The sequence below is a fragment of the Melozone crissalis genome, unplaced genomic scaffold, assembly GCF_028551555.1.
Source record: "Melozone crissalis strain CALT ecotype California unplaced genomic scaffold, PUWL_Pcris_2 ptg000120l_1, whole genome shotgun sequence".
NCBI lineage: Eukaryota > Metazoa > Chordata > Aves > Passeriformes > Passerellidae > Melozone > Melozone crissalis.
The window spans coordinates 670,589-687,746 of NW_026535896.1; the positions used below are offsets into that span (position 1 = coordinate 670,589).

General features: G+C 46.4%; 1 protein-coding gene across 5 annotated transcripts in view; it reads left to right on the plus strand.

Annotated features, from left to right (window-relative positions):
- The window catches only part of B3GAT1 (beta-1,3-glucuronyltransferase 1), a 42,191-nt gene that overhangs the window by 9,176 nt on the left and 15,857 nt on the right, over positions 1-17,158 (plus strand). For 2 of the 5 annotated variants that reach the window (XM_054292874.1, XM_054292875.1), the window contains exons 1-2: positions 16,231-16,318; positions 16,473-16,619. In XM_054292874.1, coding sequence (XP_054148849.1) covers positions 16,315-16,318; positions 16,473-16,619 — 151 coding nt within the window. In that variant the 5' untranslated portion in view covers positions 16,231-16,314. The other 3 variants (XM_054292872.1, XM_054292873.1, XM_054292876.1) reach the window with 2 other exon arrangements.

Consider the following 17,158-nt stretch of genomic DNA (forward strand, 5'->3'; position numbering starts at 1 on the left):
AAGCTAAGATAGAATGGAAAGAATGACAACAAAGGCTTGTGTCTGGGACAGAGAGTCTGAGCCAGCTGACTGTGATTGGCCATTAATTAGAAACAACCACATGAGACCAATCACCTGTTGCATTCCACAGCAGCAGATAATCATTGTTTACATTTTGTTCCTGAGGCTTCCCAGCTTCTCAGGAGGAAAAATCCTAAGGAAAGGATTTTTCATAAAAGATGTCTGTGACAATGCCTGGCTCCCAAGGAGGATGCAGAGCTCAGGAGAGGCTGCTCTGGGTGCTGTGGGCTGCTGGGGACAGCCCAGGGTTTATTCAGATGGGCTCTGATCCGCTCGGATGGACAGCAGCTGGTTAAGGAGATTGGAGCCACACAAGTCACTGCTGATGAATAATTCTGCCAGTGTCTTTCTTATAATAGTGTCACATTCAGCAGGCACGACTCGGACATATTCATCTTCCCAGAGCGTGCAGTTCCTGGAGTGACCTCCTGTGAGGCTTTGGAAGTGTTGTCTTCTGCTTGTCACATCAAGGAGCATCACTCCTGACATGATTTTTAGCAGAGACAAAAAATTACGAGTGCTGAAATGGGGAGTATTGAAAAGAGGGGTTGGAAGCTGTGTGGAAAAGGAAAATTCTGAGTGCTCAGGTCACTCCTGGGTGGCCCAGTTTGAAGCCTCATCTCCCTTGGAGTCAGTTATTCTAAGTTATTAGTTCCTTTAACTCTGAAATTCTCCCAAGTGCAAGCAGACAGAGTTCAGAGAAGGGGCCTGGCAGGCACAGCTGTGAATAAACCCACTGTGAGATGAATCCTTAGCAGCAAGGGGGACCTGCCTGGATCCTGCAGGTGGAAATTGTGTCTCTGCCTCCAGCCTGGCAGGCTGGCCTCAGGAAAGAGGGAAAATGGCAATAGAAGGTGCCTGTCTATAAATAAAGCCCAATTTCTGCCCTTTGTGGAGGCTGTGGCATTGAGAGGATGCAGGAATTGCTGTCAGGTGCTGGGCTCAGGGATATGCTGCACACCACAAATCTTTTTTGGGGATTTTGGGGGTTTTGGACTGGCAGGACACGTGTGAGAGGGGAGCAGGGGGACCTGAGCTCTGTCCCTTGGCTTTGGGTGACAGCTGTGAAGCTGCTGGTGACAAAGGATTGGTGGCAATCCCCTGAAGCTGTCACCCCACACGTGCATCTCCTTCCTTCCACCCATTTGTCTTCTGAAAATGCTGCCAGCACTGTTTCTGTCCTGTTTGTCTCATTCCAGAAGGCTCTAAAGGCAAGAGGCTCAGAGTTAATAAATAACTCACCTGGGAGCCTGGGTTATCCCAGGGCAGAGCAGGGTGGGAGCTGTGCAGGGCTGGGACCCTGAGCACAGAGCCTGTGGGGTGGGGAACAATCCCAAAGTGGGATGGGATGGGATGGGATGAGCCTGTGGAGTGGGGAACAATCCCAAAGTGGGATGGGATCAGCCTGTGGGGTGGGATAGAATCCACATTTGGGATGGGATCAGCCTGTGCCCTCTCTGCTGCTCCTGGTGTGGGACACTTTCACCTTGTAAATCTTGGGGTGCTTCCCAAAGCTGTGCTGCACTGGGGGGATGTGGGAAAAGGGGGTCAGGGAGTGCAGGGAATCCTGTTCCAGAGGCAGGATGGGAATCCATGGCTTCACTCTGTGCTGAGAACCAGCACACTCGGAGAGGCTGAGACAGAAAATTCTCTTTTTTGTCAGCATGACAGCGACTGGGAGGACCTGGAGTGCCCAGATGTCCTCCCTGATGTGCCACATCCCCATTTCCATAGCCTGCATTTCCCTGGAAGTCCCAATCCCTGGAGCTGCAATGGCCCCATGCAGCTCTGCCACCTCCCTCTCTGTCTCAACCATCATTTCTGCTCTGGCTCATCATCAACTGAGTCAATGAGTTTAGTAACTGATGTTTTTAAAGATTAGTCATCTATAGGAATGACATTTGAAAGACTGACAGCTCCAATCAAATCACAAGGGCTGCTCTTGTGCTTGAAGTTGTTTAATTAAAACAAAAAAAAGGTAAAATCAACCTGACTAATTACGTGTGGTACAGCTGAGGGAAGCACAGACGTGGTCCTGGGAAGGAGGGAGCGGCCAGGGAGGTGGGGTGTGGGTTGGGCAGCCCTGAAGGGAGAGAGCTGGAGCTCTGTGGATGCTCCCTCAGCCCTGCTCCCTCCTTGGGCAGGGCCTGCTCTCTGCCAGGCAGGGCTGGTGACAGTGGTAATAATAATAATAATAATGACAACGCTGTGATTTGCCTGGCTGATTTGAGATGTGCCATAATTACTGCGTGATTACAATATTCTTAGAGCAGGGCTTACAAACCCCCCCAGCTCCTCAGAGCTCCCCAAGGGCTTGTCTGGCACCTCACCTGGCAAGCAAAGCCTGCAGGGGACTCTGGGTGTTACTGGGATATTTTATGAAAAATCCCTTTGCCAGGATTGCTTCTCTTGGGAAGATAAGAAGCCTCAGCTTCTCCATGTTCTGCTCCTCTGGAACGTGATTTAGAGAATTATTTACTTAGCATGTGAATTGTTTTTAATTAATGGCCAATCACAGCCAGCTGTGTCAGACTCTGGTCAGTCACAGGTTTTTATTATTCATTCTTGTTTGGCCTTCTGAGGTCTCCTTTCTCTTTCTTTAGTATAGTTTTAGTGTATCATTTTCTTATATAATATAATATAAATGTAATGATATAATATGAAATAATATGAAATTATATGATATGATATGATGTAATATAATATAATATAATATAATATAATATAATATAATATAATATAATATAATATAATATAATATAATATATCAGCCTTCTAAGAACTTAGATTCTCATCTCTCACCTCATCCAGGGGACCCCACAACATCCCAATATCTGGGTGTCCCTCAGACAACTCTGGCTGTGCCAGGTGAGGGCTGTGTGCCCTCAGCCAGCTGTAGATCAGAGTTTTCTGCTGCTCAGACTCTCTGGGGGAGTATTTGGTGGCAGGATGGTGCTTGGCCAAACAGGACAGGCTTTTCCAAGGGCTGACGATGCTCCTGGGAAGGGCAGGGGCTGGGGAGTGATGCTGGCACTGGGGGATGCTTTTCTCGCTGTGACACCCTCGTGCTCACTGAGTTATGATGTGTGCAATGCTCAGCTTCATTCTGTCTCCAGATTCTGCTTTGATGCCTTTTGGGACTTCCTAAAACAGAGGCCAGGCAAAATAAAGAGAATAAAAAGCAGTTCCATTTATTGAAGAGCCTTCAGGTACATTTAGGGCAGACAAAACCCACTCAAAAATGGACAATGGGTCACGGGTTTTCACACTTTTATAAGTTTGGTCCATTTGCATTTTGGGGGTGAATCTGCCAATTCCAGCTTCAGCTAATGAAGTCATTGATCCCAAGTTTGCTGCCCCAACTCCCTTTTGTTTCCATCTCTGGGCCCTGAGGCAGTGAGGTGTCCTTGACTGCCAGGCCTGGAGAGGAATTGTTGTGTCTGCACCAAATGGGGAAGCAGCAGCTCCCACTGTGTGTGGGGTTTGGAGTTCTACACACTAAAGAACTGCAGGGTTACAAATAGATGGAAAATAGAAAAGCTAAAATCCCAAGGCACCAGTTTGGCTCCTCCAATTCTCATTCAGAAGATGTGGATGGGCTTGGACCTTGAGTGATTCTAAATTGAGGAGAAATGACATTTTCCAGGCCATAGGATTGGGCTCTGCCAGCACTGGTGCCTCTGCCATGGCTGTGCTCAGGCCCTGAGCTCCCTGAGATCCCTGGCCAGAATTGGGCAGCTATTTCCATCTCACCTCCAGAGCAGGCTGAGGTGAGGTGAGCCAAAATAACTCAGCCACAGGGAAGGCAGAGTCAGCACCAGGCTGGGGCTGGAAGCTGGACAAGGCTGAACATTCATCCTGTGCCTTTGCCTCTGAGAGCCAAATCCCATTTCCTCAGGCAGGCCTGGAACAGCTCTGGCTTTATTGGATTGGCACAGGGGGGTTTGTGCTGGTGGGAGAGAAGGAATCATTCCCTGCCAATCCTCTCACATAGAATGGGCCAAGTTTATCCTGATGTTGCCTTGAGAAGGCTGAGCTAGAGCAGAGGCTGGGCAGAGTTAATGAATAAAGCAGGGATTTATTAAAAGCTCTCCGTGGATCCACCTTGGGCAGCACAAGAGTCCAGCCTGGGCTACACCCAAGATGACCCAAAATGGTCACAAAATGAACCCAAGATGAACCAAAATGGCCACAAAATGAACCCAAGGTTAACCCAAATGGTCCCAAAATGCACGAGCACTCCCGGGGTCTCTCCCTTGGATCAGTTCTGCTCCATTTGCACCTTGCAGTTCATTGTCCCATTCCAGCTTTAGCCCCTGCAGTCCCACCCTGCTTGTTTTTCTCTCTCCAGCCCACGGTGTTTGTGCTCCTGGGCTGAGATTTGGGTCATTTGTCCTTGGTGCCCAGCTGGAGCAGGAATTGTTTTGTCTCCCTGCTCTGTGCGCAGAGCTCAGCATCCCCTGATGTAAACCCAGACCCACACACTAAAGCAGCACAGAAACTGAAAATATAAAAGTTAAACCTGAGGCATCACTGACATGTCAAAGTTTCCCAGGCAGGCAGAAGTTCACATTCCCTGGCGAAAAAGCTGGAAGAGCAAAGGATGATGAGAGCACCCTGTGTGCTCCTTTGAGCAGGCCCAGCAGGCTCAGAATTTGGGCAGGGAGCAAAAATCCACACAGGAGACCATTTAAAAATGACCTTCCAAGCAGGGTGTGTAGGTTTGTGGCTGCACTAATGCACTGCAGGACTGCAAGCACCAATTGATTGTGCTGCAAGCTGCTGAATTATAGTTAGGCATCTGCTTAATCATGCCAAATTCCCCCCCCCCTCACTTCCCTTTCCACGCTATGGCATCAGAGAATCAATGTTAATTCCTCAGTCCCGTTAGTGACTCCTCTTTGGGCACCCACACTGAGCAGGGATCAGGATTTGAGCCTCATCCCTTTAAAAGAGCCATCTAACAGGGATGGGAGCTGGGAATTTTCTCTCTAAGCTGATGGAGTGGCTGATTTCTTGTCCAGCTGCTGAGCTGGGAGCTCTGAGTGTCACTCTGAGCTCTGCTGGAGTTTCCTGAAAGGCCACGGGAGTGAAAACTCGCTGGGAATATTCCTGCTGGTGCCTTTTTGGATTACCTAAAAACAGAGGCCAGGCAAAATTAAGAGAATAAAAAGCAGTTCTATTTATTAAAGGGCCTTCAGGTACATTTAGGGCAGACAAAACCCACCCAAAATGGACAATGGGTCATGGGTTTTCACACTTTTATAAGTTTGGTCCATTTGCATTTTGGGGGTGAATCTGCCAATTCCAGCTTCAGCCAATGAAGTCATTGACCCCAAGTTTGCTGCCCCAACTCCCTTTTGTTTCCATCTCTGGGCCCTGAGGCAGTGAGGTGTCCTTGATTGCCAGGCCTGGAGAGGAATTGTTGTGTCTGCCCCGAATGGGGAAGCAGCAGCTCCCACTGTGTGTGGGGTTTGGAGTTCTACACTAAAAAACTGCAGGGTTACAAACAGATGGAAAATATAATAATATATTATTGCTAAATAGAATAGAATAGAATAGAATAGAATAGAATAGAATAGAATAGAATTATTATTGTTGCTGCTATTATTATTATTATTATTATTATTATTATTATTTAGATTAAAAATATAAAAGCAAAATTCTTAAGATATCAGTGTGACTGACACTGCTACACCATGAATCTGTTCCTGCAGTGCTGGGATGAGCTCTGGTGTGGATGGGACAGGAGGGGACAAGGACTCTGGCTTGGGGAGCAGCAGTGGCACTGGGAACCTTGGCAGCTCTGCAGTGGAAAAGTAGTTTGGAATAAATCAGGAATTTAAACATGAGTTTACCCAGATGTCACAACAGGACATGAAATGAATGACACACACACAAGCTGAGATGCCCAAGGTAAAAACAGAGCAGTTTATTTCTGAACTGCAATATTTATAGACTTTCAAAAGTGACCATGGATTGGAGGATGAAATTGTCACCTCTCCAACCGCACTGGTCAAACCAACAGCCCATCAATTCTCCAAAAAGAAATGCAAAACAATCACTATTTACATGAAACTCCATTACAAAAATGTAAACATCAGAAGGCTTGGAAGAACTTTAGAAGAACAGGGTGACACCCAGACCCTGCTCAGCTGAAATTCCCAGTGTGGCTGCTCTGGGTGCTTCTGACCATCACAGCAGCTCCTTGCAGTTCCTGCAGCTCTTGCAGCTCCTGCAGCTCTGCTCCTCTGCCCAGCCCTGAGCTGCACCTGTGGGGAGGAGCTGGGAGGTGATACCGGCTGGGAATTCGCAGCACTGGAATTCCAGATGCCTCATTCTGCCCCAGGCAAGGAACTCTCCTGCCTGTCTGGAGCATCTCCCAGCCTGGACATTGCTCAAAGTCCAGCAGCTCCTGCACAGCAGTTTCTGCTTCACCTCTGTCTTCAGGGACTGGTGTAGCAGCTGCTGCTCTTTCTAAAAGTGATGGAGAATTTGGATGTCTTCATTGTTTTTTTTTTTTAAAAACCCACCTTTAAGATATTTGATGTTAGCTATTGAAAAGAGAATAATCATGTTTTTAGGAACTAAATCCCTTTTTAAGGTGATTTAGTTCTAAAACGTTCCCTTTTTAGAGAACTCAGTGGTGGCTTTCTGCAGTGGGAGAGGGAACTTGCTCACAGCTCTGCGAGCTTCTTTCTCCCCTTTTCTTTCATACATTAGAATCAGGTTATTAATAACTCCTTTTAAATAGAGCAGGATTTATTTTCTTCCAGGGGTTGGGAAGAGCTCTTTAATTAAAAGTGAGTGCTGATGGCTGTGGGGCTGCTGCTGCTGCCAGGTGATACCAAAGGTGTGTCCCACCCAGGAGAGCAGTCTCACCTCCAGGTCTGCAATTGAGAATTTTGGGATTTAGGAGATAAATTGAGCCCTTGTGGCTTGCTGGGCACAGCTCTTCTTGTTTGAGGGTTGGATTTGTGAATTTTCTAGCTCCCAGCGTGTCCCACCAGCCCAGAGCTACCCACAAAATCCTGCACCAATAATTCACAGAGGATATAAAAGTTTCGTTTGGTTTGTTAGGGTTCCTTGGGTACAGGGGGAAAGGAAAGGAAAGGAAAGGAAAGGAAAGGAAAGGAAAGGAAAGGAAAGGAAAGGAAAGGCACATTTCACATTTGGCCTGATGATTCAGCCTTGCACATCCTGGGAAAATGCAGTTTGCTGGCCTGCAGGTTGGAAAGATGAGCTTTTTCCTCTGGAAAAGTGAGGTTTGGCCATTGTGACCTGCCACCTGCTCCCATGAGGTGTCACGTGGCAGCTCCTGCCTCCAAACCCCTCGGACAAAGCATATGCAAAGCCTATTATGGAGCTGTGGAATTGAGCCTGATCTCGTGGAAATTGGGTCATCCTTTGTTAATGTCACTTTTTCAGATCCATGGGAGTCAGCAGCGCACACACACTCGGTGCAATGCAGAGCACAGAGGTGGAAATGGAGAGCCTGGGAATGTGTCTGATGTGGGCTGGGCTGAGCAGAGGGGACAGCTCGAGGTGTGCTGTGTCACCAGATGAGGAGAATTGGATGAGAAACCCTTAAATGAGAGAATTGTTGGAGCAATTCCACCAGCAACCTTAACAAAAATCCACCAACTTTTCCCAAAGCAAAGCAACTCCCAGCTGCCTTTCTATTTTGGGAGTGGGCTGTAAGTCAAACAGCTTTTTATCTTGAGAGAGATTCTTCTTAAAAACCATGTGAGAAGTGCAGCCCTTCATCAGGGAAGAGTGGGGGCAGGAGAGACCCCCTCATCCCACACCTGAGTCAAGGTAAAGCTGTGCCAATGCTGGCAGAGCAGAGCATCCTCTGTCTGATAGATGAGGAATGCCATGGTTGACTCTCACAATTAAAAGGAAAACATTATGGATATGTTATGAGAAGTTTTATAGATTTATAGATTATATATAACTAGACTATATATAGTATAACTATTATATATTATAGTTATAATAGTTATATATAATAGTTATAATATATATAGTTATGTATATCAGATAATAAGATTATATATAAAATATATCTTTATATATTTATATACATTTATATACATTTATTATATATAAATATACACAATAAAATATTAGATATATATAATAGTTATATAGAACTATTATATATATTATATATACTATATATTATATATTATATATTATATAATATATACTATATATTATATATAGTTCTATATAACTATTATAACTATATATGTTACAACTATTGTATGTAACTATTATAATTATGTATATTACAACTATATATATTATAACTATTATAGATAATAACTATATAGGTTATAATATAGCTATGACTAGATATATTTTTATAGATTTATAGTTATGTTTTACCCCCCCTTGTGTTGTTATTATGGGGTGCCCTGGGTTTGGGACATTTGGGAAGGTGGGATTGTTACCATGGCAGCTCCTGACCTCCAATCAAGATTTAAGGCAGTGATTTCCACCCCTGGACAACAAAGAAGGAGTGGATGGACAGAACTTTGGGAGAGCTAAAGGGTTAAAAAGCAAAATCTCCATTGTGTGGGTGAGCACGTGGTGAGGAAAATCCTCTGCTCCCAGCGCTGTAATATTTTCTCTATTCAGTCTGCTGTTGTATTTTTTATAAGGTTTTAATAAACCGTTTCAATTTCTGGAAGTGAGCAGCATTTCTCACATCTGGAAGCAGAAAGGGTCCCTGAATCTGGTGCCATTCCCTGGTGAGGCTGTGCCAGCACCCAGGACCCACAGCAGCCTCACCACTGCTGGTGCCAAGGGTGTGTGACACACTTTTTTGCTCCTGCTTTGCTTGGCACAAGAAGGTTGCAAGGCACAGGCTCAGCCCTTTCCAAAATCATTTAATAAAAAGATTCCTGCCTTTTCCAGCCTTGGAAAAGATCCCTTTGCAGCAGCAAGGACAGAAGTGCAGTGCCTGTAATAAAGGAGAAATCTGGACAGCACTTGGGCACTGTGGTGGTGATTGCGATGTGAGAGCCTGCCCAGGAAAACAGACACATTTAGGACAATAAATCCAATATTTTTAGACTTTCCCAGGCGGTGCACCTTGCTGTTGGAAGCAGTGGAGCCTTGGGATTGTGTCACAGCATAAGAGCAGTGCCACCACAGCTCCTGTCCTGATTGTACTGCAGAGGGGGGATTAATCTGGAGAAGAGAAAGTTTCTGATGCTTGTTAAAATTTGGCTGAAGCTCTGAAACTCAAGGGGTTTTATGTTTTCCAAACTGGTGGGTGGTTCATTCTAATTCTGGATATGCAGTTTATTCACATACACAACTAATCCTTTTTTGAATCCTGTTAAGTTCTTGTTCTTCTCAGTATCCTGTGGCAATAAGTTCCAGCAGCTAATTGTGCTTGTGTTGAGCTCCCTTGATCCACTTTACTCATGCTTGCTTTAAAATTTAAGTGTTGTTCTGAGGAGCTTGGTTAATTTATTTTATTTTTTTTTCCTGGGAGATAATCTGTGCTCTTGATCCCATTTGTGGGTCAGGCTGGAAGGGAAGGGTGGGTTGGGTTTTGCCTCAGCTGTTGCAAGGTCAGGAGAATTTTGTGCCTCAGTTTCTGTTGCAGTTTGGAAAACACAAGGAATGGCTCTGTAGGCCAAGGCAAGGGGTTTGTAGGGGAACCTGGAGAAAATATTGAGCGAAAAAACAGCCCCCAGAGGCTGAGCTTCCTTACCAGGCTTCTCCAGCATCTCTGGGTTTCTGAAATCTAAAAAAATAAACCAACCTAAGAAAACCTAACTAAATGAAAAAACATACAAAGAAGAATTCATTATTTCTGTATTCTGGCCATAGGAATTATTTCAATTTTTAAAAGAAGGAAACAAATGCTGGGTGAAGAGACGATGCAAACCCTCATCTTCCATTGCATCATTAGCTCCAAAATTTGGATTCTCATGGATGTATCTGGGTCTCCTCTAGCTGGAATGATTCTCCTGGACACCTGAAACATTTCTGATCATTCTCCTTCCCTTTGCTGACTTGCAGTCTGAGGTTTGCGCAGCACAGATCAGCTCAGGGATGGCCATTCCCCCTCAGAGCTGACCTGAAAATCCTCTGTCCTTTTGTCCCCTGGATTGGGAGAATCTGAGCTTGAAAACACCACTCCTGATTAAACCCTCCAAGAAGCAGCAATTCTGTGAGCTCATTACTCAGTTCTGGCTATGTTCTGCTTAATAACTAAACACTAATTAGCTGCACAGTTTTGCTACTATACTTATAATAGCCCCCATTAAAGTTATGGGGTTTTTAGGCAGTAATGGCTTACAGAGTAATTAACGAGCAAGAGGCTTTTATTACTACCTTTATTTTTAGCCTGTGCTTTACAAGCCTGTTCTGCCAAACACCAAAAATCTTAAACAGAGGCTTGGAATGCCCATCCCCTGCCAGGCAGTGTGATAAAGAACGGGGATGAGTGTGGAGCACCTGGAGCTCCAGAATCCCGAAATTCCAGACTGGTTTGGGTCGAAAGGAATTTAAATCTCATCCAGTCCCACCCCGGACAAGGGCAGGGACACTCCCACTGTCCCAGGTTGGTCCCAACCCCATCCAGCCTTGTCCTGACCCAGCCTTGTCCCCAGAGTCTGCTGTGCTGTGACCACCCCGTGCCTCAGTTTCCCACTCTGGGAAGGGGCAGAACATCCCTGGGGTTGATTTCTGTGCCAGGCACTTGCCTGTGAATTCAGACGGGTTTTTAGGGTCACAGGGCTTGTGGGTTGAGGTGGGCAGAGCAGAGAGACCAACTCTGTCTTGTCCCAGTCCAATATCATTTTCCAGCAGGGATCAGACCCAGCTGCTGTTACAAGAGTGGAAGGAACCCTGATTTTAGATTTTGGGAGGGAAAAGCTTTTGGTGACAATCTCCTGAAGTGTGAGTGTTTATTTTCTTGCTGCTCCAGAATCCTGAAATTCCAGACAGGTTTGGGTCAAAAGGAATTTAAATCTCATCCAGTCCCACCCCTGACATGGGCAGGGACACTCCCACTGTCCCAGGTTGGTCCCAACCCCATCCAGCCTTGTCCTGACCCAGCCTTGTCACCAGAGTCTGCTGTGCTGTGACCACCCCGTGCCTCAGTTTCCCCCTCTGGGAAGGGAGCAGGACATCCCCGAACTCACATCCCTGGGGTTGATTTCTGTGCCAGGCACCTGTCTGTGAATTCAGACGGGTTTTTGGGGTCACAGGGCTTGTGGGTTGAGGTGGGCAGAGCAGAGAGACCAACCCTGTCTTGTCCCAGTCCAATATGATTTCCCAGCAGGGATCAGACCCAGCTGCTGTTACAAAAGTAGAAGGAACCGTGATTTCAGATTTTGGGAGGGGAAAGCTTTTAGTGAGAATCTCCTGAAGTGTGAGTGTTTATTTTCTTTGCAAAGCTTTTGTTGCAGGTTTTGGCAGCATCTGTTTGTTATTTCCTGGCTTGTTTGAAGCACAACAAAACAATGTTTGCTACATTTGTTTGGGGGTTTTTTTGGGTGTATTTTTTTTTTTTCGCATCTAGACAATGTTTTTACTCCAGTAAGATGTATAGGTACAAATTCAAATCAAGCCTTTCTTTAGTTTAACATTTTCTAAATCACTTCTCTTCAGTGTGGGCAAACCAAGGATTAATGACACTGGGGCTGAGCAGCCCCAGAGGAGGAATGAAGGTAAAACTGCCTATAAAGGTTGCAGATCAAATCACTCGTTCCTATGGCAAGTGTCAGAGCTGATGCCAATTAACTTGATTTAAAAAAAGAACCTTCAGTGTTTAATAATCCAGCATGTTACTAACACGTGGCTCCAGGATTTATTAAAGCTTTTTTATTAGATCAGTGCCCTTTCCCTGTTGTCATTCCACGACACCATTGCCCTCTGCCGGAGGATGGGGATCTCTTTCATCTTGTGACACCCAATTCTTCCCAAAACCGTGCAAAACTCCTTTGTTTTAGGAGTATTTAAACCCCAAAAATCACTTGCATTTGAGCCAGTGATTTGTGGCTTGCACATCACTTTTCAAAAGTGGAAAAAAACCCCAAAAGGCAGGATACTTTCTGTAGTGGAAAATAGAGTTTGATTGTTTTAATTGATGTTTAAATTTGTTCCTTCTCCTTCATTTCCCTGGGGAAGAGGAGACAGGGGAAGCTTAAAAGTGACAATCTGAATTAAGCAGGTTTTGTTTCAAACAGGTTCAGTGAGAAAAGGAGAGTGCTGTTGTGATGGCAAAGGGGTGGAGTGAATGCCCTGAACAGGAACATCATTTTTCCCAGACCAATTTTTGTCTTGTACCACAAACAGTCACAAAAATCCTTGCCTGGCTTTGGCAACAAGGGAATTTTAGGATTTAGGGCAAGCCCTCTGTCCTGGGCTGTGATCACCAGCAGTGTAAAATCACAGGCTGCCATGTAATTCCTGGCTGGTGTTGTTCACAGGAGGAAATGGATTTCACCTCTGGCAGGTGCTGAGAGGGAGGAGTGTGGCTTTGTGACACTGAGAGCTGGTGTCACCTCACACTGAGGCATCAGGGTGTGGAGAGGGAAGCCTGGAATGCTCTGGATGGAGATTTCACAGCACTCACTGTGACCGTGTTCACAGGGGTCTGAGGATGAGGGAAGAGACAAGGATCTGACTCCATGTTTCAGAAGGCTTGATTTATTATTTTATTATATATATTATACTAAAACTATACTAAAAGAATTGAAGAAAGGATTTCATCAGAAGGCTAGCTAAGAATAGAAAAAGAAAGAATGATGACAAAGGTTTGTGCCTCGGGGCTCTCTGTCTGAGCCAGCTGACTGTGGTTGGCCATTAATTAGAAACAACCACAGGAGACCAATCACAGATGCACCTGTTGCATTCCACAGCAGCAGATAACCATTGTTTACATTTTGTACCTGAGGCCTTTCAGCTTCTCAGGAGGAGAAATCCTAAGGAAAGGATTTTTCATAAAAGATGTCTGTGACAGCTCACAGCTGTCCCAGAGGAATTCTCACCACGTCCTTCAGGCAGGATCATCAATAACAGCAAATCCCTTCAGGAGCCAGCAGTGAGGGAAGGCTGCAGAGCAGAGCTGTTGTGCTCCCTGGGCAGCTCAGGGTGCCAAACATGGCCAGAACTGGGGTCAGCCTCTGGTTCCATGTCCCTGCAGCCACCCATCACGTCTGGGACCCTCCCTGGGCTCGTGTCCCTTTGGGGACATTGGTTGCAGCCACTGCATCTGGGTGGCACCTGCAGCCCAGGAGTGGCCCAGAGGGAGCTCAGCCAGCTCTGGGGGACAGGGAAGGGAGCCCTGGGACATTCCCTGGGCCTGGCAGCTCTCCCTGCTGGCCCTGGGCAGCTGGAGCTCCACAGGGACAGCTCAGTGACCAGGGAGATGCTGAATGCTCCGGAGCAAATGGAAATGATCAGAGCAAAGCACAAACCACCAGAGCTGCTCGTTGTCCCCAGTGCTCAGGGGCTGGGAGGCACAGTAGCACCCCAGCACAAAGGGGCCCGTTTGCCATCATGGCAAGCTCAGCCTGTCCTGTGGGATGAGGCTGGATTGAGCCTGGATGGGCAGGAGGCAGGGGAAAGGCAGATTTAAGGTAGGGGCACAGTGCCTGGAGGAAGCTGCCCATGGCAAACAGGGCATTTGGTGATGCCAGCCCACTGTGGCAGCTTGCCAGGGGCTGTCCATGGGCTCTGAGTGGATTTTTCAGCTGTTGTTTCATCCCACCCCCTCTCCAGGGGCAGAATCCTTTCCTTGGTGCGTTTCTGGGGAAGGCACTTCCCTGGGTTAGGTGTTCAGCCTTTCCAGCTGCCCCTTAGGCCCTGCAGGGATGCTCAAGGCACCTGTTCCAGCTTCATCAGGGGATTCCAAGGGTGCCACCCCTGCTTGTCCTCTGTTCAGGCACAGTCAGCAGTGCAGGGACAGCGGGGATGATGCTCTTTCCTTAGGGCACTGTGCTCTGGCAGATCGAGGCCAGCAGGAATTCTCTGGCTCCAAGAGCTGGACAGGGATGCAGCAGAAGGCTGATGCTTGCTGGAATAATTCCTCCTCTTCCTCCCTGGTTTATTTTGTCTGAATGAGGCTGCTTTCACCAATTCTGAAAACAAATGAGAGAGCTCTGACTGGGGAGCTGGCTGTTTGCTAGAGTCAGCTGGGAATTTTCCTACGAGTTTGGATTTTGTATGCATGGAAAAGAAATTATTCACTGAAACTTCAGCTGAGGGACATTTACATGACAGTTTTAAGGACAAAGCCTTGTTTTCCCTGGTAAATTAATACCTTTGTGGTTGAAGTGCTAATTTGGAAGAACCAGGTTCTGTCCAGCCACTTGAATACTGCAAGATTCATTTAGAAGAAAAACCTGGCAGTTCTTGGAGCTGTTTCATTCCAAGTGGGCACAGTGCTGGGGGCTGGCTGTACAGACAGTGGCCAAGGGAAACTCAGGTCCATCCAATTTGGGCTAATCAAGGATCTGAACCTGGATTTCTCCATGTCTTCTCCCAAGAAAAAAAACAGCTCTGGGCACCTGTCACAGACACCTTTTATGAAAAATCTTTTCTTTAGGATTTTTCCTCCTGAGAAGCTGAAAGGCCTCAGGAACAAAATATAAACAATGATTATCTGCTGCTGTGGAATGCAACAGGTGCATCTGGGATTGGTCTCATGTGGTTGTTTCTAATTAATGGCCAATCACAGTCAGCTGGCTCAGACTCTCTGTCCGAGACAGAAGCCTTTGTTATCATTCTTTCTTTTTCTATTCTTAGCCAGCCTTCTGATGAAATCCTTTCTTCTATTCTTTTAGTATAGTTTTAATATAATATATGCCATAAAATAAATCAAACCTTCTGAAACATGAAGTCAGATCCTCATCTCTTCCCCAATCTGAAAACCCCTGTGAACACGGTCACAGCACCAGACTCAAGTGGAATTAAGGAGGGGATGTGATAACTCCCAGATCACAGAGCAGAGCTTTTCCCAGAGCATCCTGCTCCCTCTGCAGCATCCCTGGGCTCTGCCTGCCTGCACTGCAGCCCTTTTAGCAGCCTCTAATGCGTGGCCCCACCTGGGAGCAGCAGCACTAAACTGCTACCCGTGTTTGCAAACTGCCCTGGTGCGTGGCAGCCCTGCTAAGTGCTGTGCTTGGGGCTGAAATACAGCCTGCTTAAATCTTGTATGTGCTTGTCTTGCATCAAACTAAGCCGTTGTGGCACTTTAATAGACTCCAGGCACAGCTCCTCGGAGAGGGAGCCAACCTGAGCTCTGCTGGAAGCCTCAGCTGAGAGTGGAGCTGCCTGCAGGATGGGCTGAGCTGAGGGAGTGCTGATAGGCATGATGCCTTTGTCCTTTACCTAAAACGGGCAAAATTAAGGGAATAAAAAGTGGTTCTATTTATTGAAAGGGTCTTCAGGTACAAAACAGAGGCCAGAAAAAATTAAGGGAATAAAAAGCAGTTCTGTTTATTGAAGGTCCTTCAGGTACATTTAGGGCAGACAAAACCTACCCAACAATGGACAATGGGTCATGGTTTTCACACTTTTATAAGTTTGGTCCATTTGGTTAAAAAGTGGTTATATTTATTGAAGGACCTTCCAGGCTGAGGAGCCAGGAAGTTAGTTTCTTCTCCTAATGGGGCAATGAATTCTTTTTCTCTGAAAGATTTAGGAGTCCTGTCACTGCTATCTGGTGCAAGTGCCTCATTCCTTTCTTTAAAAAATATCCCACATACATAATTCCTATTTTACCTACAAAAGTTACCTTTTAACTACAAAACTGTTAAAATGTTAGTACAGCACTACTAATCAATACAACAAAATACACATAGTAAATATCTGCATAGAGCAGATGACAATATGAGACAACAGAAACAAAGTTATTTTAACTACCAAAGTTAAAATTTATTTTTAACTACTTTAACTACAAAAGTTTTTGACTGTTTTAACTACAAAAGTTACCTTTTAACTACAAAACTATTAAAATGTTAATACAGCACTACTAATGAATACAACAAAATACACATAGTAAATATCTGCATAGAGGCATACAATATACATTTTTCACAGTGCCTGGTAAATATCTGCATAGAGCTATACAACATGTATTTTTCACAGTGCCTTTGCTGTGTGTTGCAGGTTTCCTCCCACCTGAGTCCCTGAGGTTCCTGCTGGCAGCTCCAGCAGTGCCCTGCAGAGGTTCCCTCCTGCTCCTGGCTCTGAGGCCCCTCCAAACCTGCTTCTGCAATGGGTGGGTTGTAAGCACTGGTAAGACCCACGAGCCGTGTCACCTTGCTGCTCTCTGCCTCTCTCGCGTTCTCTCTCTCTGTCCTTGCTCCTTCCTGCCCATTTATTTCTGTTCTCCATGTGCTCTGCTGTTCTGTCTCTGGGGTTTTCACTGTCAGGTAATGAGGAGCTGTGGGCCCAGTCAGTCTTGGAGATGCCGAAGAGACGAGACATCCTGGCTATCGTGCTGATAGTTCTGCCCTGGACACTGCTAATCACCGTGTGGCACCAGAGCACCATTGCTCCTCTGCTTGCAGTGCACAAGGGTGAGAGAAACCAAACCAGCCCATGCCGAGCCCGTGCATCCCCCCTTCGTCCTCATCTCCTCTCTCATTTCATCCCTCCATGGCAGCCATGCTCATCTCAGCTCCCAGACCATGCCCATGCAGGAGCCTCCCCACCTCTGCTGTAGGGGTTCTACAGAGGCATCAAACTCCCCACTTCAGCTCCTAGGGGTTCTTCAGAGACATCAAACTCCCCACCTCTGATGTAAGGGTTCTGCAGAGGCATCAAACACCCCATCTCAGCTCCTAGGGGTTCTTCAGAGGCATCAAACTCCGTGCCATGGGATGTGCTCACTGCACTTGGAGAGCTCTTTATGGCCTCAGCCCAGAGTGCTGCTTCTCTTTGTTCCCTGAGAGGATTCCCTCCCTCCCTGCTGGCCTCTGCAGAGCTCTGCACACAAAGTTGTTCCAGTGGGAAAGCTGCAAAAGAGACAGCAGAGGAAACAAAGCTGCCACCCGAGGCAGCTGCTCTGGGAGACCTGAGGCTGACAGCACTTTAAGGAAAGCAGAAAAGCAGTGCT